Genomic DNA, 21,684 nt, shown 5'->3' on the forward strand with positions numbered 1-21,684 from the left:
TAATACTGTAGATCCCATTTAGCTCTTCTTTCTGTTTTCATCCTCTAGGTTTGATGTAATGCTTAGTAAAAACTAGTACAAATATTGCTAGCAATATTGATAATAAAATACACAAGCTTTTATTTAATCACTTCAAAGACGTTTCTGAGATTTTTATATTTTTCAAACACATTTTAACAGAGATCAATCTCAATAAAACTTTTAACATTTCATTTTTCACAGTCTACATGACAACTCATCCCTTTTTCATAGCCAGCATATTCTTCTCAATAGGAAAAAGCCTGTGAGTATGGGAGAGTCTAACAATGTGATTTAAAAGCATCAAACCTTAACTGTGCCCAGCTAAATAGAGATATGCATTCTGGAACTGAGCACTGCACTAAACTTCCTCCCATTCAAAAACAAGGACTATAACTTCAATTGCTTTAATGACAGTGATCCTGTGATCTCACATAGTGCCATAGTCTTTCAAATAAGGTTTAAGAGTTTGCATTAGTAATAATTCATTGTTCTCTACTGACTGTTGTCAAGAATAGGTGAAGATGAGTTTAAAATATTTTTAGTTTCTTCTGAGGTTGTAACTATGAAGAACTAAAACCTTCCCTCGGAAAGATATGTACCTTACACACAAGTTTTGTCAGACCCCATGCTGACTAGGTCCATTTGATTATGGACCAACAGGCCCATTCAATCAGGTGTAGCTCTGGGAGCATTATGAGTTTAAGAGCCCACTTAAGACCTGTTAGAGAAGTGCTGTTATACTATACAAAGTAGCTTTTCTTCCCTGGAGGAGCGAGGGTCAGCCAATGCTTTTACTTATCCAGTTCCTATTGATGGGGTTTGTATAGTTAGGTGCTGGATGGTGTTTTATGTTGCTACACACATCCACAAAATTAAACATTTGTCACAGTGCTGTTGCTCTGTGCGCTTTGAGGCTGAGTGAGCATGCAGTAGAGCATAGGTGTCATTAACAGCAACCTAAAACTTATGACCTCTTTTTTGAGTGCTGGTCAAAACATACTGTGAGCAGAACTGACTTTAGCAGAAGGGCCTGAGTGGAAAGAAGAAAAAAAAAAAAAAAGAGGCAAAAGTATTTGCCATAGGACATAGGCTATTATTTAGCTACATCTAACTAGTTCAACTACACAACCCTCTGAACACTCAGAAAAAAAAAAAAAAATCTGTGAGAATATTAATTTTTTGGGAAATACTGTTTTTAAGATCTAACAGCCTGTGTTCATGCTGATTTTTCCATCCATAACTTAATGCTATTGAGCTACTAAGCCTAGGACTTGATGAAAGTAAGGAAGGCGATTGTTCCACAGTGACTGGTCATTTTAAAATCTGAGCAACTCATTTTTATGACGGTGATTGCAAAGAGAGGGTATGTTGCCTCCATATCTGATTCTTCTAGAAACTGTAAAGCAGTTTTGAACCAGGAGCATTCATGAATGCAAGCTGTACTGGCTTTCTTGAGCAGGTCTGTCACCTGTCTACTGAATGAAAAGAAAGAGGAAAACAGTGCTTACTCTAGCATTGCCTACTTATCTGCCTGAAAGCAATAGTTTCATACAGATTCCTCTTTTGTATATTTCCATTCTTGGTCAGCTTTAAGGTCCTGGTTCTCTGCCCCAGAGAGAGCTGGCTTGAACAATGCAAGGTGTTCTTCCAGCTTGTATCAGCTGGTTATGGTCCCCTCAAGCTATTCAAGTTGTGTGTAACCAGAAGGCAATACTGTCCTGTGAGTCTCATTTACTGATCTCAACTGTGCCCTCTGCTATGGGGTAGCATTGTGGAAATTGTGCCCAAGCTACATATACCCAAATTTCCAGATGTATTTGCAAGGGCACCTGGTGAGCTTGTGGCTTGTGACAGCTGCTTTGCCATAGTAGGGACAAAATTAATTAAAAGTGTTTCTGCAAGTGTATGTTTCACAAGGATGAATTGCATGCCAGAATTTTAGCACAAGCATCCTGTATTTAAAAAAAAAAAAAAAAAAGGAAAAACATTTTACTGATGGATTTCCTGATTAACTTGGTTATTCTTTGATTTAGTGCCAATTATAAATGCTAGCAATCATTAAATATTTATTACCTGATATCCATTGTGTGGTGGTGTGTTGAAAGTAAAGCCAAAAGTAACTTCCTTCTCCAGGTCCAAAGCCAGCAACCTAACCACTGGCAGCCACTATAGTCTCTATTGGCAGTATGCAGCTATAGACAAATTTTGTGTTGGATTTTGTAAGCCACCAGAAATATGAACTTGTTTTGTCTAGCTTCTATAAGGAAAATAGGACAGATAGACTTTTCATACTGCTCAAATAAATCTCTTGCTTCCTTCGGCCAGCCTTCCAGACTAGGGTGGGTGAATCAAATAGGTCAGAGGAGCTGATATTTGTGTTCCTCTCACTTGAATAGAAGGTGGACACATTTTATAGAATTTATCTAATTTAAAAGTGCATAGCTGATAACATTTTTGAGAAGTGATTTGTTAAAATATTGGAAGTTATACCAGAATCGCTATGTTGTTCTGTACCATTCTGAATATAGGTGTCCTGTTTAAAATTCATTGAAATGTCAATGTTTAGACCAAAGCCCTAATTTTCAGTTCCTCAGCTCTCAGTAGTTACTACAATGTTTTATTATTAAAGATGCCATTTAAAAATGCTAGGTTTGAGGCATAGATGTTTGCAATGAAAAATATTAATTGATGTATGCCAGATTATATAATTTAATGTTTTTATCAGGACAGTGATCTACTGGACCGACGGAAACATTGCTTCAGTGTCCAGTCTGAGTCTGGAGAAGATCTTTACTTTTCTGTGGAGCTAGAGTCTGACCTAACACTATGGGAAAAAGCCTTCCAAACAGCAACTTTTTTAGAAGTTGAACGGATACAGGTGAGAACAACTGCCTTGATGATTACCTTTTGGTACATTAACAAATTAGGTCTATGTGCAATTTAAGAAATTCTCCGACCTTCTGCAGCTCTCAAATTATTATTGTTTTATGTATGTAATTCCATAAAAACCCTTTTGGTGTTCCCAAAAAGCTTGCAATCTAACCTTCAGAGGAGATTACCTCAAATACAATCTTGGAGTTATTATGACTAGGTGATACATACTTGTTAACTAAAGTTCATGGACAGAAGAGAAAAAACAATCTATAAATCAGGGACAAAACCAGCTGTTTAGATATTTTTACATACTGTTTTACATGCTACTTTATTTGTTATTGGATAACATAAGAGAAGATTGCAGGAATTAAATTGTCCTTATAATAATCAGGAATGCGAGTACACCAAGTGAGAGTACTTACTGGATGCAAGCAAGAACAAAATTGTACCTCAAATACATTATTCTTTTTTCACACATTTCTTGTTTCTTGTGTATTTACTCGATTGTCAGATGACAGAGCAGAGATGGATGACATTCAGGTACAGATTACTAGCAAAATTTTATAGCAAAATTACATATCGGTGTGTTTAAAGATAAATCTGTTTTTCTTACATGACCAAAAAGTCATGGGTTTTTTGTTTAAAATAGGAGAAAAAAAAATCCCACCACAATTATAATTCACCTAATCCTAGTTGTCATATTGATGTACAAATCATAAAAAAATGTATGTGGCTGGAACAGCTTTAGTTGATGTTGCCATGAGTTACTCTGTATACACACCTACAAAAGTCGTATTAGTGTATTAGCCTCTTCATGTATTGGCTAATGCTCACTTTCCCTGCACTCATTTTTTGCATCCTTCCGGGAATGCAAGCTCTGACAGTTTTTTATTTAGACAAATTGCTGGTTATATATTAGCCCTCTTCTGACCTATAAACCAACACACGCAGATGGACTGAATTAGTATATACTAATGATGATCCATTTTGCAAAAGCTACACTGCTGTCAATTTTAATGCATATTACCTTTGTTGGAGAAGGAGTTGCAGAAGGTTCAAGTTTTATCTTTACGTTCATGCACTCTGCTGCCTTTTACAGGAGCTATTCTTACCTTTTGAAGTCTGATTGTTGTGCTGAAATATGTAAGTGTAGTTTTTCTGTATAAAAATTGCATCAATATATAGCCTCTGCTACTAAATATTTGAGATGCTTTGTCTTTCTTATATAACTGACTGCAACATTGTTTGTAGAATCACTACTGTGCCATCAGTAAAAGCATATGTGGCAATTTTCTTGAATAACTTTTAGCGCTGAAGCCACTTCATATTTGCTCTTCTCTAATATTGATTCATACGGTAGGATTCCTAGTTTAGAGTTTTCTTTTGGGTTTTAGAATTGCATTTATTCAAAATTGCTCCCATGTTTCCCAAAAAGAATTTCCCTAATAATCTTAACCTCAGATTAATCTTAACATTTCCACCCTTCTTTTCACTCTACTGATGTTCAGAGTAGCAATTATGAACTCAGCGTAACAATTTCCTGAGACTGATTGATTATAACAAATCTGTGAAGGTGGACAAACAGGCTACTCATGACAGATTATTATTGTGGAACTCACAGTTATGGTTTCACCTTTTTTTCTTTATTTTCTTGCCTCTCTATATCTCAGTTTGGAAAAAAAAATAGAATATTAATTTTTAATATAACTGGTCTTGGCCTCCTCATTTTTCTTTCAGCAATCTGTTACTGCTTTCATCCACCAATTTGCAGATTCAAATAAAATCTGGTTTGACTAAGTAGTGGTATAATTTGTCTCTGACAAATTCTTTCATTGCTGTGTGAGAAAAAAAGGTGACACGTTCAAAATCGAGATATCAACTGTACATTTTTACTAAAATTGTGGTTTATGCAATCAAAATCATATGAATATTCATATTTTATGTGAATGATAATCCAGCTGTGTGCAGGTTTGTCTTACTATGAAATCATATAATTTTGAATACATAACTGCAGTTTAAAACTGTCATTTAAAATTATTCAAATGTCTTGTGGACTATTCCATAATCACACAAATAATAATGGAGTTCCTCAATGACTGTAAATTGGCATTAACCTCCATGAGAGGCTAATCACGGCCCTATTCTGATGTAATTCTAAAGAATACATTACTAATTAAAATATTTTAAAAATGTTCACTATAAACATGTAAAACATTTTTAAGCCTAATTCATAGCTTCTGCCAGAGGTATATCTAAAACAAAAGGTTTTTTTTAGGAAAAATATGTATTAGAGGAGAGATAGTCAAACTGATAATAGTTTAGCAATAATATGTGGTACAATATTGTAATGGTGCCATTGTGATGTGTTACAGTCACTCTTTAGTTAGTTTTCTTTAGAGTAGTAAGGGATGCTAATCCATTTTCATAATTACCTATTAAAAGAAAAAAAATTTAGTTGAAATGGAGTTCCTTTTTCCTTACTATCTCACAGCATTGTTATATGAAGAATCTGAGACTACTACAGCTTGCATAATGATGTGCATTTATATATGATTGCCAGGTTCCCTTTGTGTTCCTGCTACTTTATGCTAAAATTTCACCACTTCCATCATGAACTTTTTTCTTGCTGTCCTGTTTTTTTTTGTATTGTAGTTGTTTGTTCCCTAATATAAGGATTATTGTGTAAGCTGCTTTGTGTTACAGCACTTTTAACATCTGTCTCCACTGAAGTTGAATCTGAGTTTGAAAGTCTGAATTAAATCTTGGACTTACAGTATGGTTTCCCTTAGCTTCATTGATAGCTTACACTAGGTTTTCGACATATCATTCTTTCCATAATTTAAACTGTGTATATTGAGGGAGTAGAATCTAAGGAATAACTTTGGGTTGTCTCCTTCAGCCCCTGCCTGACCTGCTGAAATATTCATAAACCCAATTTAAGATTCTGTATTCTGTGAGAGAACAAGAAATGAGTGTTGAAATATCTTCTGCTTCTTTTGTGAGGTGGATGCTTCAGTTCTGATAAGGTTTTCATGGTATCTTTGTGAGAAATCAGCAACCAAAGCCAAACATCCACAGTATATATTATTATTAGTCACTTTTAATGATTTAAAGTGTTCATTAAATGTATAAGAAATTTTAAATTATCAAGTCTACTGGGAAGAATTTCTGCATTTTTGTTTTCTCCAAATGTCTGAATTAAATGACAAATTAAAGAAAATAAAGATGAGAAAAATCTTAATAGAGTTAATGAGTGTCTGAAAGTTCACATTCCTACTCTCACCTGTGACCAGTATCATGTGCAAGCACATACAACACATGCATAAAGAAACGGACATTCTTCCCCAAAGAAACTAAAATCTCACTGTCCAGAGATCATTTTTGTTGTTCTCACATTTTTGCTTCTCTGAATTGTTTGGTTCATGGGATATGTGGTCTGAGGGTGTAGGCTGGTCCTAAGTATAAGTAAAGAATAAGTAAAGAATCAGCTGTTCCTGGTGGTCTGCACTCTACAATGCAGTTTCTTCCTACCGATAACCCCATTGAGCTGAACCAGATGATATTTCTTCACAAACTGTGCACTGCCTTTTGTAGAAAGAACCTTCAGTCTGGGAAGCAGGTTGCTTTTTCAATGCAGCATTGAACCAAGACTGATATGTCCTGTTTCTCATAAATCATCTCAGTGAGGTTAATTAGCCCAGGCACAGTACTGTGCTTAAGCAGAGGTAGCTGTGCCAGCTCAGTGTGGTGCTGCAATGCGCATTGTAGGTTGACCTCTGGTATTGAGGTGGGAGGTCAGATGAGTTAGATGGCAATACATATTTTAAATCTGAGATACAGTCTCCTTGCCAAATTTTAATTCTCAGTGAAGACTTTATGTTCTAGATATCTTGGAGGTCTACAAATAAAAATGTAGTTTGCACTTGTAGGAAGTTAGCGAGATAATCATACAAAACTGTACATTTTTTGCTTTGCATGCAAAACCTGAACATTTTTGCATATGTGAATTCATTAAGTAGCAAGTCACTGTGAAATATATTACTTTACACTCTTTTCTTCTACTAATGAGATGTTACCAAAGGCAATAACCTCTCCTTTTCTAACAACACTGATTTACGATCAAAGTTTACATATTCATAGCAGTTTCATGGTGTAGCTGCTCCCCCAAAAAAAGCCATTTTTATTTGCTAATATAAACAGAAATACCATATGACTGCAACACCACAGAGCTGAATCACTGATTTTGTAATTAAAAATTTGGGGGGTTTATGCATTAATATTTATAATCACGAGTTATAAGTGCAACTCTATACTGTATGAATTCAGATTTTATACATGTAGTGAAGTATATAACGTTCTTTCAGTGTTGGAAGCTACAAGAATAGACCAGTCACTGCTTTCCACCCCCAACACCAGCAGTAGGAAAGCTTTCATTTACTGATGGACAGTTATAGCTTTTGAACACCTTTGGTGGATCACACAGTAACATGTGATTTACTGTTACTCAGCAAAAAAACCCGCAAAATAATCTTGTAAGGCACGTGTCATGGCTTATTTTTACTTCTGAGTTATAGATGGCCATACTTTGTCTATAGACTGTCTTAAATGCTGTCCTTGTGCCCCACTGATAACTAACAGAGAATGTCCTTCAGCTTCAGTGAAGGATATCACTGTGTTTGAAACCTGGGTTCTAGAGCTCCAAGGTGTGTGCACAAAGATTAACCAACTGTTTGTATGTAGTTGAGACCTGATTTGATCAATGAAAGCAATTCACTCAAATATTTCAGTTCCAGAAAAGAAATCTATATTGAAGTGTAAGAAAGTAAAATTTAAAATAACCAAAGAATCTATATAGCTATGACCTTTTCCATTTTCCTTCATTATGATATCTATTTCAACTCTTAAGAGCTGTTAATGAGCCCTTCAGCTTCTTGCATTCTGGGGAAGACCATTTAGAATCCAGAGCCCACCCAAAGAATATATAAATAAAGGCATGCGATTTAGCCTTGATAATAAAAAATAATAATACATACTTTTGTAGCACAGATAATTTAATAACTTACATTGTCCCCATGTTTACAATTTATATTTTTATTCTTTGACACATTATAGATCATGGAAGTCTTTGTTCTTATTTTGTATATGTAGTGGCTACAGCAACATTTGAAGAATATAACTCTATATCAATTAATTTGGAGGGTAAAATTTCTGTAAAATAAGAATGGTTTCTTTAAAGAATTTACAGTCAATTTGGAAATGTTTTAAATCTTTTACAGATTTTGTGATGAAAAATACAAGTTTGTCATTTTGTACCTGAAGTCAGCCTTCAGGCACAGCAATAGTTTTGATCCTGAAAATTACACTAATAGATGTCACACAGCATGTATTGAAGTGTGATGTTATGGAAATAAATAAAAGCATAGATTTAAAAATCATAGGATGAGAAAGTCTTTCAGGATTGCAAGGTGTCTCATAGAAACCTTTGAGATATATTGGTACACTAGCTGAAGCAAAGAAGGTATTTCATACGATTATGTCAATAGCTACATGGTATGAAATACTACCTTCTTCACTGAGATTTAGGACAACATAAAAACACAGTAAACAGCATACAGAAGAGATATTTTACAAATGCATTTATTTTTTCTTAACAAGGTAAAAGGAATATATTAATGTTAGAGGAAGTTGCCAGGTACCAAAACAAATAAAAGAATTCAAAAATAATGAAACTTCCCTTTTAGCAGTTGTCATTGGTAAATCACTGAGGCAATTCTGATTATGATTTATTTTTTCCCTAATGGAAGCAAAGCCTCTTTTTACAATACTTAGAAAACTTCATCACTGATATAAATCCTTTGATTTGCAATACACTGGCAATAAGTTGACCTATTTACACATAAATTACTTATTTCTGATAATAATTTTGAGATACATAAACATTAGAATAAAGATACAGAAATACTGGTTCTAGAAAGAATTTGAAGAAACATGTTCTGTGGTAACTACCTTCTCTGATTTTTCTTTTACAGTGCAAGACGTATGCCTGTGTTTTGGAGAGTCATCTTATGGGACTTACTATTGACTTTAGCATGGGCTTTGTCTGTTTTGATGCTGCCACAAAGGTAAAGTTCTAAGACTTGTTTCCATCACATCATTATTATTATTCTTCGTTATTTCATATATTTTGGGATAAGTAGTGCATCCTTAAAATGTACTTCTTTTTGTTATCGCAACAGATCATCTCTTGTCAAATCTCTCGTGCTTTAGTCTAAACTCAGAGGGGATTTCTAAATGATGTGAGAAGTTGTGTTCTGTTATGTGCTTGTTATTGAAAAGTCAATGCTAATATCAATCTGAAACACGCATCAAGTCTTCATTCTTTAATTTCACGTGAAAGCCCAGACTGATTCAGTTTGATGTTTCTTTCGCTGGTGCATCCTTGGTTTTGAGATGAAATAGTCTTGGTTTCAAGCTGATATGTGAGCTTTGAAAAGAACCTGCCTTTCTCTTCTGTTTCATGGGTGGGAGTGTGTGTTATTACAGCAATTCTCAGTTTATGTTTCAGATATTTTTGTTCAGGTGTCTGTAAAAAGAGAAATCAGCCATGGTCTGTATGTCTTATGCTTTTCCCGTCAGCCTTAAAAAAGCTCAGTACAACTGATGGAATAGTTCGCTATATCAAGTGAACAATATGGCATCAATTTCCAGATTAAATTAATGCAGGTCCAAATCTCAGTAAAATCATCAAGAGCCTTCATATGTTTGCATTTGTACTAATTGCTAACAAATACTAAAATGTAAGCAGGCTTTATTGCTACTACTTGACACTGCTGTTATGGGAGAATGTGAAATATTTTTTCTGAGTTCCACTTCTCTTCAATACCTGTTTTCCTTTGAGATGCTGCAGCATTGCCACCAGCAATTGCTGAAAATGCCCTTTTCTCTCCAGAATATGCTCCTATCCTCTATCTTAAGTCAATCCTTCTCACCACATTACTCCACCAGTCAGAACCCTTTTACTCTTCCCACTCCATTCTACTGTTTGCACAAAGTGTGGTGAATTTAAAATAAAAATACTTGTGTATACATATTTCTTTTTGTTACGCGAGTAGTCTTGTATGATTCATCAGTGAAATACATGAACGTCAACTTAGGAGGTATTACACAAAAAATCAGTGCAACAGAATTAAAATGCAGTGGCTCAGAAAAAACCACGTAGGTTTCCCCCCACACTCCAATAATATTATAGCAATGCTTTTGTATAAAGGTAATTTGCATCTCCTTCAAAGCTCTTGCACGTGTCTGATTCTCAAAAGACTTCAGACTCTTTCAAAGACATTATCTGCAGTACAAGTGTACACTAAATTTCAAATAGCAAAAAACAAGCACAGCTGCCTTCATACATGTTCCCATGGCTGAAGGGTGTGGTACCCTTTTGGTATGTCCTTAGAACATGTACAGCAGGTTTCCAGATACAGAAAAAAGCTCTAGTAGAGGTATAACTTCACTGTCTTTCTTTCTCAAATAAGTCATTGTGCCTTTCCAGTTGTGCAAAATTGCTGGAGGCATTACCTCGGTGAACCATAGGACTTATAAAGCAGATTCTTCTTTGCCCTCACAAATAGATTTTTAATATTTTTTTTCTTTCATAGCAAAGAGCAGAAAAAATATATCAAGTATTAAAATTGACTACTGAAACACTAGGGCAATTGTTAGCATTGCCAGCAGATTTGCATTCAGCTGTTCTCTCCTTTTCCTGCTGCCCCATGTTGCCTACAAGGTCACATAAGTAGTACTAGAAATACATGATAAAATCCAACACTAAAACAAGTAGAGCAAAAAATTAGCATCTAACTTCCATTTCAAGCCAGAAGAGTCCTTACTGGGTAGGTTGGGAACCTACTCAAACTAAAACCACGCTGCACACCAAGTAGAAGATCCACAATGCCAGACCACTGGAGTGAAGCTTTGATGACTTGATGACAACCAGAAGAAAGCCAAGAAGGAATTCTCCAACTTCCAGGTTGAGCTTGAGATGTCCCATAAAGCATTGTAAGAGTATGAGACAATTTTACTTTTTCCTTTCCCCTTCATCTGTAAAGCCATGAAACCATGGACTGAATCTGTTCCTTCTGGGGTGGCATCTAGCCTCAGCATCCAAAAAGTTCTGAAATTTTAAGCCAAACATTAACCACAGCTGAGCGTCTGGCGATCTTGAGGGTCTAAATACTGATGAAAGAGGACACATTTACAGAATCTGAAAGAGGTTTCATCAAAGTGTGAAAGGGTAGCAGATGTCTGAAGGGATTTCCTTCAGGAAGGGAAAGGTGTAGTAGCCCACAAAACATTTATTGCACCCAGACCAGCCTTAGAAATCACTCAGTTGGTACCACTCATTCACCACACTTACATACAGGCTGCAAGGATGAGCAGGGGGCTCCTGCTGATCTGTCAAATCTATCACCACCACCCCTAATATGTCACTGTGGTCCTCAAAGCTCATGACACAACCTGGGACCTGCATGCTGTGGCAGAAGAGATTCCCCCTGAAAGAATACTCTTTCCCATTTTTCAGTGCTTATATCCTGGTTTCCCTTCCACCTTTTCCACTTGCACTGTCTGTGTTTTCTCTGTATTTCTTGCACTTTCTGTGTTTTCATTTTAGATTGATAAAATCAATTTTGCCTTAATGCTTGCAGATTTTTCTTTTAAAGGTGGGGTTTTATTTTCCTGAATGGAGGGACGGACCATGCTGGTAAAGTTCAGGAGTCAGTACATGGAGAATCCTGAAGGTTTCAGGGCTTGTTTCATTTTTCTTTGATACAGAAAGACAGGCAAGCAGACAGTACAGTTTAAGATAAAGGCACCGTGTTAAAAGTGCCTGATCTATTAGATAGCATGCATACCAGAGATATGCCACATACTAATCCATTCAGTAGGCATGGAGAACCTATACATTGGAAATTCAAGAAAATAAATGGATAGCAATAACAGACTATTAAATACATTACAGACTTACAATATGAAGACCTCAAGACCTTTTTTTTTTTTCACACTTATAAATCCAGACCTCCCAAAATGGGTCCTTGAAAGCATAAAACCCCCAAAATCATAAATACTTTAGTTCTATAAGCAGTATACAAAAGCTTCTTGGAGAATGTTTTTCTGGCAATTGTCATTAAGAGCTGTGTGTCACATATGCTAATAATACTGTCTTGCAGGTCTTCCTATAACTGTTCACCAGTGTTTGGGAAAACTCCTTCATTCATTTCACAAATGTTTCATGGAACATATAATGCAATTCTTTCAGTGCCCCAAAACTCTTTATATTCTTCTGTTACAAATTAAAAAGCACATCATCTAGAAATAAAAAAAGTCTAACAAAACCAACAAAGACAGTGCAGCTTCCTTCAAAGTTAAGGTTTTGTACACACAAATACAGATACACATTTTTGTGACTTGAATGGAAGTTGTACATAAGCAAATCAAATGAGAAACTCCCAAGTTTTCTGAGCAGATAGAACAGTATTTATGTTGTCAACAGATTCCTTGAAAAATGTTTTCAGACTTCTGATATATAGTCCCTTAAGTAAATTGCATAAGCGTAAGTAAACTACTGCATAACATTCACAAAGAGGTTTTACACAGAAAATGTTTACATAAAAAAGAAGTGCAAGTATTATTTTTAACTTCTCTGTGTATTATTTTTAAGCAGATTGTGCTACCGTAAAACTTTCAGTGTTGTGAGGAGAATGCCGTTAGTATCCTTAGAAACCTACCTGCAGTGTTGCACCTTAATTAGTTTGTATGTTAGAATAAAGTATAGTTAGTACCATGGACAAAAAAGAGGACATACTGGGTTTTAGGTAATTAGGCATTAGGCAGTGTGAGGTGATAAGGATAGCTCTAGTGCAATTGCATTAGAAGAGAAGAGAAACACTACTGTATAATGCAACATAATCTGTTGCCATGTGACTGCTACAGTTGAAATTGTCAAGCAAGCCATAGGATGAAAACTTGTCTCAAACCTACCCTAAGTGTGTCAACCACATTTTAATGAGTACCTAAATAGGAAAACCATTACCTACTCTCCATCATTTTATGGAAAGATAAAGGTGGCAATTCTCTCAGCCAAAAATTTGTTCAGATACCTTCATTATGATAATGGCAGGTGTAGGTTGTGTCTATGCTGGTGATGATCTTCAACAATATTGCTGTACTCACACAAACTAAAACATAAACTAGAAGTATTTAGTCACATAAACTAAAAGTATTATTTCTCCACCTAATGAAGGAGTTCATATGAAGCAGGAGTTCAAAATCTCTTTTCCAAGAAAGATCTGAAAAAACAATGAAAAATGGAAAACAGTTTGCAGGACAAGGAAAACATGAGTAAAAATTAAATTAAATTAGCTATATCTTATTAATATTTACATACACATTTGTGCATTAAGACTGTACAAATTCCTAGAAACTGTCACATGAATTAACAAACTCAATATTAAAGACAAAAAAGCTATTTAAAATGTCATAATGTTCATGAAAAAAATATTTGTATCTAATTCTTCATAAATGGTATGAAATTTTACAATAAGTATTTGAAAAATTAGTACAAACTTTTATCTTTTCACTTCCAATGATGGGACATCCACAACTTCTTGGGGCAACCTGTTCCAGTGTCTCACCACCCCATCATAAAAAATTTCTTCCTTATGTCCAATTTAAACCTACCCTCTTTTAGTTTAAAAAACATTGCCCCTTGTCCTGTCACTGTAGGCCTTGGTAAAAAGTCCCTCTCCAAGCTTTCTTGTAGGCCCCCTTTATGTACTGGAAGGCTGCAATAAGGTCTTCCTGGAGCCTTCTCTTCTCCAGGCTGAACAACCCCAAGTCTCTCAGCTTTTCTTCACAGGAGAGGTGCTCCAGCCCTCTGATCATCTTCGTGGCCCTCCTCTGGACCCGCTCCAACAGGTCCATGTCTTTCTTGTACATGTTCACTTTATTATTTTGCCACTACTCATATCAAATTCAAGCACTCTTTTGGGTAAATCTTAACTCAAAGCCATATTCTATAGACTTCAGAGTTCAATGTCAGATAATTTATGCAGTCCATCTCTCACTTCTTCCAGAATAGCCCTGTACATGCAAAATTCAAAGGGGGTCTTGGACAAGTACTTGGAGGATAGATCTAATTACTATAATTAAATATCTTTTTTAATTTATTTATGACATTTTCATGTTTCCCAGAACACAAAGCTCAGGTAGTAGTTTCTGAGGACACCTGAGAAGTCCTGTCTTGTATTTTGATGCAGTGGGGTCTTCAGTAAATCTTCAGGCAATTTCTACTTTATACTTAACACTGTGCTCCTGGTATTTTAAGTTTTCTTTCTTAATCACTACTGAATTGACCGTGGACTATTTTTAATAGTGAATAATCACTAATTAACTGAACTGAAGCCAAGTTCTTCAATTCATGATTTTAACAGTTGTTCAGCTATTCCAATATTAAATAGGTTATTTAAGCAATGAAACAATATTTATATTTTTTCCCTCTTACATTTCAAGTTAACAGATTTTTTTTTCCAACATGCCTGACAAATTGCAATCAAAATTTCACAAATGTTGTAAAACACAAACTCACTCTCAATGCTCATGAACAAGTTTATAGAGGGTAATGACTCTCATTATGCTTATGGTTTCCAGACAAAAGCCGTACAACCCTGTGTAGCTTGTTTACTGTCATTTAATCTTTTTATAATAATTAACTATGCAAGTCAAAATTAGTGGTTAAAAACTGCCATCTATGCTAAATATATTTCAAGACAAACACATCATAGTTTGATAAAAACATTGCTTCTATGTCTGCACAGACCTATGATAAATATGAGTACACAAAGTACTAAACTGAGTTCTTCAGAACAAATCTGTACTGTGATGTGATTATAACAGCACTGGCATAAATCATAGCTGTTTCGGCTGTGTATGCCCTGCTTTCTCTCACTCATTTTCTGACTGATAGTTCATAGAGCCAACAGTAGTTTATCATTTAGAGCAGTTGGTATGTTGCTTTATAACAAACCATTGTGATTTCCTGAAAGGAGAATGAACAGTTTTTAAGACTACCTAGTTAAATCAGATTCTTTCAACATTTCGGAAAATAATTTCTTAATTCAGCTAAACAGTTTGTAAACTACCAAATGTAATTATGGACATAATAGAATTTCTCTCCCTGCACATTAAAAAGTAGTAACATGTATACTTGTGCTCTTGTTCTTCTGTAGCACTCTCTAGAGCCAAAGCTCCAGTGCAAGATCTCATCTTTTTTTTCTTATTAATGATGTATAGTTTGAAAGAGAACTGTGACATATAGGCCAAGCAGACATTGGCAAATGTTTGACTATGATTAATTTCTATCATGTAGTCCTTCATTTCTAGTAGTGATGTACCTGGAGTGAAAAGGCCACCTGCCTTCTGTGTTGGCATACATGGAAGTTTAAATCTGATCATCAGTGAGTGTACCCACAGCATCTCTTCCACTGGGGACTTCTTAAAAAAATGTCCACCAGCTTTAGTGCAACTTCATTTGCATTATTTGAAGTACAAGATATCAAATAACATCCTCTTACTGAACTTCCCTCTTTCTTCCTTGCTGGTATTCTACTAAAAGTGAATTTAATTAGTCTTTGTGAATACCATTTATTCTCCTTTCTCCTGGCTGCCTAATCAAGTTTTCCAGATTCTGTTTAGTTACTCCTTGCACTAGAAGGCATCTCAGTATACAGCATCTACTCCAGACATAATTTTTCTTTTGAGAGGTTTTAGATACTAAATGTTTGGGGTTTTTTTAAATTACGAAATTTCCAAAAAGGTGCAAAATGTTCTGTTGCAGGTATTAGATGTTATAAACCAAATTTTACTCTAGGCCACTTTTGCAGCATTGTGTATCAATGTCTCCTGGGAAAACATTTCTCCCAAGACCTGAACAATTACAGCACATCTGTTCAGGCCCTACATTTGTCTAACATTAGCTAGTATATATATGTCAATGTTTTAATGATCAAATATAACTCTTTTGTGGGTGATTTATGTTAGGTATGGACATACACAAATATTATGATAATCATTTACAAATAAGGTTTTGCAGCCAGTGTAGCCACCTTAAGAATTAAGGATGGAGACTGTTAGATTAAAAAGCATAACAAGATGTGTACAGAAGTTCATCTAACTACTATTCTGAAAGTGATCCAATGTATAAAACTACTTACTCAAGTGGCATTCAATAACTTCATTTTAACGTGTTTCTAGCAAAGAAATTGTCTACTCTTCAAGGGTATGGGTGTATATACATAGACATAAGTATGTTACATATGTTTCTGTTTATAATGACATTCATTGAAGTTGTTTTCTGTAATGTGCATATTTGCATCATAGCTTGTATGAATAATGTATGTATTTGTTTGTGTGATATAGCTATGTATTTGTTTTGCAATATACCTACATGTGCAAAGTGCTATGTCTGTACTCCATCACATTTACTGCTCATTAAAGCAGCAGTCAAAAATATATATTTTTCAGAAGAGAAAAAAATCATCCCTTATAGGACTGAAAACAAATTAGTGCTGCTGAATTATATGGTGATGCTAGAACAAAGTAACGAAAGGCCACATAATGGCCCACGAGGTGCACATCAACAAAGTTCAGTGTACCTGTCATCTGTTCTCTTGCAGACACCTTGCGCCGTGCATCAAAAAAGGGAATATACTGCAAACAATAAATAGCATTGCACATATATTTAATTTGGTTTTCATACCAAAAGGCTACTAAATAACACAGAACAGAATTTCTCTTAATTTCTTTAGGAACAAACTCCATGTTTTCCAGGGATACATGCCTTAAGGTCTCTCTCTTCATGCAGCTAATACACATACGACATATTGAAACAGAACAGTATGTAAAACCCACCTTGATATCCAAATTTCAGTAATAGAGAAGGCAGAAGGAAACCAGACTCACTTCAAGGTGGAGATTTAATAATGTAACTCTTGTGAGCAAATATTTATTCTGTGCTTAGAAATTGAAATGCTGAACAAATAGCTACTATAACTGTAATATAAGCCATCAAGCATGGTTCATACAGTTTTATGTACTGTGGCTAGAAACAAACAAATGTTGGTAGCTCATCCATCAGTACTAAGCAAGTAAACTGTGGTCTTTTAACATTCTATGTAACTTCAGTAATGGACAAGAACAGTTATTTTATTAGGGCTGACTTTCTTGCTTTTTTCCTTTGTCTCATTTTTGTTCTTTATCCTCTGTGTCCTCCCCTGTCTTTCCCTTCACAGTTATAAAGCCACAGCAGTTGACAAAGGAAATTGCCTTGGACCATAATTCTTTTGTAGTAAGACACTCTCCAGAGATCGGTAACACAGTAGAACTGAGCATGAACAAGATCTTAATCCTACTCAGTTCCCTACTGCTGCTATCAGTATGGACAAAGTGTCACTTTGCAAGAATGCAATCTTTCTCAATTAGGTATGAGACAAACAGCCAAATTAATGTGTATCCCAGGTGCCTGAAGACCCAATTACTTTTATTCTTGAAAATAAGGACCTACAAGGCATCTTCTCTTGATTTAGTTTGACTTGTAGGAGTATTACTTATTTTAGTCAGATGACAAACAACATTAGCTTGAAAGGTGTCCACTGAAATTTAGCATAATTCTGTAATATATATTATAAAAAATTGTCTTACAAAGATAAACAGAAGAAAGATTTAATCAGAGTGTCAAGAAAAACAGAGGCAGTGTTGGAAAAGTACAGCTACAGCTTTCTGAAGATGTGATGGAAAAGACAACAAGGGATTTGCTGAAACTAATATTTGAAAAGTGACCTCTGACATCCTTTCCTTTATAAAGATGCTTTCTTTATTTACTCCACCATTTACAGGTGATCTGAGATGTAGCTGTCTAATCATTATAAAACAATGATAAACTCTTTCAGGTTTTTTCCAAGCATCCTACTGAAGGCCAAAATTCTTTTGCTATTACATAATAAAATCTATATGATTCATGTCAATGGAAAGTATAGAGAAAACCTGTATTCGGTGATGTGCACTGGCAGGTGAAGTGATGCCGTTGCAGTATATGGTGCAAACACCATTTCACAAGTTCGTTAAGTGTAAATGGTCTTTTTGCAAGAACAGAATTGGTCCACAGTCCATAATCCAATATAGAAGAAGCAAGACTGTTTAATAATAAATTGAAGGTTGTTCATCACTAAAGCCATAGGACACAGATTAATTCTGTTCTGGTTGGAGACTCTCATGTTGGCAAAATACAGCTTTTCTTTCCTAGTGCCAATGCAAAATGCCCTGTATGTCCTTGCTAAATCATATAGCTATCACAGAGTTATGGACTAGTCAGACATTCATATTTCTGTGCATATTCCTTAGAGTATGGTAAGTAAAAATATAGAGACACCTATTTATTCTATCTTTGTTTGGTAATCCAGTCTCTGTTTATGGTAAATCAAGCTCCTTGACCCAAAACAAACAAAAACCCCTAACCAACACTCCCGATCATACCCTAAACTAATTATGATGCATTCCCACTTTTCTGATACTATTATGTACATAGAAAGTGATTTTTTTTTATGACATCTCATCAAAATTGTATGTAGTTTAGTCCAGGATTCTGAAATGATGGGAATGAGTAGCAAAATGACATCTGATATGATTGTGAAAATATTTTCTAAGATCCCTTGCTGAATATGTGTTCTAGATTTAGCACTAGTGCTAAGAATAGAAGCAATATGATTTTCTTCATTTGTGTGACTTTGGGGAGCATCAGCTAAGTATTACAGGTACTGAAGTCAGTAGCTTTTATTCCAGGTGCCATTTATGTACTGCATTTATGTCCCATTTATTAAATAAAAATATGCAGGCAGAGAGCATCCTTGGGTAATTATGGCAAAATAACACTAGCAGAAGATAATAGGCAATAATTTGGTTACAAAGACTCGAACAAATGAGTCCTAGATGATTACTTATAAATAAAGTATTTCTCATTAAAAAGTATTGGTGGAGAATCTTGGTCCCAGATATGTCAAAGGAAAAAAAAATCCTATTAATTTCAGTGAAGACAGGATTTCACTTTTTGATGATTTCTTATTACAATAATTTAATAACATCTCAAGAGAAGTCTTAAATCTAATTTGTCAGCTTGTCTGCACTGTTTATTTGTTTGCATTGCATTCTAGTATTCTTTGAAGTTAATTTTATTAAATGGTATAAAATGTAAAAAGCAGCCTAAGCAATCTACGGATAATAATTGGGAAAAGGATTTATATCTTATTGGTTGTTTTCAATGTTATGCATGATACATACAGTATTTGTTCAATGAGATTGTCTTCTTACAGTGCATTTCTCAAAACATAGATTAACTATGTCGGATTTTTCATGACCACACTGGATGCATTCAAATTGTGAAGTTGGTGATATTTTCAGTATGTGCTATTACCTTCGTCCCCAGTTTCTAAATTGGACTGCTTGCTGTTATTCACAAGTTCTGTCTCTTCTCATGGATTGAGAGTTCCCTTTTAAAGGCAATAAACAATGCATACTGAGTTCTCATCTTGGTCTTCCATCAAGGCATGATAAGATGTGTGCCTCAACTTGAGAAGTGTCTCAGGGTCCTCACAAGTAGCTGATGCCAGCATCTACCAAAGAATCTTTTTTAATTTAGTTGCAATTTGTGCTTTAAAAGGAATTGCAGCCTGGTCTACCTGTCAAATCTATTTTAGGGTAAATGAAAATTTACTGCTTCCTAAATATGCTATATATAGTCCTGCAAAATATTCTCAGTAATGCAGGTTACGCACAGTTATTGAGGATTATACAAGGAAAGCACTTGAAGAGAACAGGATGCTTTTATTAACTAAAAGAAGCCCTATCAGAATGTATTGTACAGCGTTGAGCTTAGTAACACTGCACCTTCAAACCAGTAAGTGCTTCTGCTTATATTTTATAATTCATAAAAACTGATTTAGGAATAATTCATATGACACATGTTTAGTTTTTTGGCAATTTGTGAAAAAGCCAGCATGTTTTACATAAATATATATATATTTGTACAAAATTATGTTAACTGTCTGAAGCAAGCATCCAACAGATGGTTCTGAGGAATGTTCAAAAACATGAAAAAATAATTCACTTGGCTTTGACAGTGGTATAGATCGGTATCCCCAAGGGTACCTATTCCTAACACAGGAGAATTAGCCATTAAAATTAGAATTCAGAACAGTCACCACCACAAGCAGTGTGACACTGAAGTCAGCCCATATGAACATGAAAGATAACAACATGTGAAACTCTCTCTCTCATGTTTTTATGTCACTGCTGTAGCTACACATCTCTATGAAACTGGGTGCTTAGGTGAACAGGTCTTGCTTCTCCTTTCTATTTTGGCACTATGAGGTAGTCACTGGAAAAGGATAGGTCTGGCCCCTGTTCACTGCTTATGCATTTTGCAGTAACAAAAATGAAAAAAAACCAAAAAAACAAAACCCACCCAGAACATATGAAACCACAAGAGGAGGTAACCCAGGGATCCCAAAGATGCTGTATTTTAAGAGAGTGATCTGACTGCTGGTCACAGCATTCTGCATCATCTTGTATATCTGCTACACATGCAAAATGTGCAGTTCTGGCTACACAGGGCAGCCCTTCAGCTTCTTTGGTAGGAGAAAAGGAATTAAATGGGTCTTAGTGGGTATGTGCTTAAATAATTCATCCGATTTTAGCTGTCTAGAATTCCAACATCTAAAGCTAGTTGTTACACCTCTAATGTAGTGTGGTATACTCAGGTGTAGACACATCCAGAGTGTATCAGAGTGAACCAGTATTCAAAACAAGTTCAAACCAAGATGAAGGAACTGTTACTCAGAAATTCTCTAGAACAAAAGATGTAATCAGGATGACTAGCTTGAATGTTTGAAATACTTTGTATTCCTGACTTAATAACTTAAAACTCACAATATTTCCCCACACTTATTTTTGCAAAAAGAACCCTCCTTCATGTGGACATCTTTGGGAAAAAATGTGTGCCATTTGTTGAAGATCACTCTAAAGAAACAGATGGTTCTTTCATTTGGGAATCACTTCATGCATTGTGAATGGCATTTTTATTCATTACACTCTAGACAAAGAGTGTTTAATAGTCTTTGTGAAGTATGCTGTTGAACCATCAGTTCTAGGAACCTGTTTTGATATCCTGATGGAAGAAATGCAGTCTTCTTGGAATTAGTCTCAGGAAGGATTTCTTCCCCTCCATGCTGTAGACCTGATTTTGCAATGTACTTGAGTAAGAGCCATTGCTAAGCAGGGGTTTCCAAACCCAATGTTATATATAAACTGAAGTGTGTTCTTGAATCATGCCTGTGGTTTGGTGAGACTGTCATTCTCTTTCCTCTGAGTGGGAATGAAGTAAGTGACAAAACTGCATGGGAAATGCTGAAGTACTGTAGTTCTGTACATCCTTCGTCTTCAGCCAAACTTAATCTGATCGGGAATGAGGCCAGGTACCCTGGGATTTTGCCTGCCCATCTAAGGGTCCTTGTCACTACTGCATCTCTCTCCTGGCCTCCCCATACATCATCAGAGAAGAAAAAGATGATAGCTTATTTCTTTGATTGTTGTTCTCCTGAGATAAAGAGACTATCAATGTCCTTTACATTTCTCATCTAGGAAATGACATGCTTAAATAGATTGGCTGTTCCTGCAGAAAGGCAATGGTCT

The 21,684-nt window shown here is 35.4% G+C and overlaps 1 protein-coding gene across 1 annotated transcript in view; it reads left to right on the forward strand.

Annotated features, from left to right (window-relative positions):
• The window catches only part of SNTG1 (syntrophin, gamma 1), a 166,635-nt gene that overhangs the window by 134,307 nt on the left and 10,644 nt on the right, over positions 1-21,684 (forward strand). Inside the window, exons 14-15 of the mRNA XM_010574391.1 lie at positions 2,747-2,899; positions 8,925-9,017. Of these exons, the coding sequence (XP_010572693.1) occupies positions 2,747-2,899; positions 8,925-9,017 (246 nt within the window). The remainder of the gene's footprint in view (positions 1-2,746; positions 2,900-8,924; positions 9,018-21,684) is intronic.

The sequence above is a fragment of the Haliaeetus leucocephalus genome, unplaced genomic scaffold (assembly GCF_000737465.1).
Source record: "Haliaeetus leucocephalus isolate CR32 unplaced genomic scaffold, Haliaeetus_leucocephalus-4.0 Scaffold428, whole genome shotgun sequence".
NCBI classification, from domain to species: Eukaryota; Metazoa; Chordata; class Aves; order Accipitriformes; family Accipitridae; genus Haliaeetus; species Haliaeetus leucocephalus.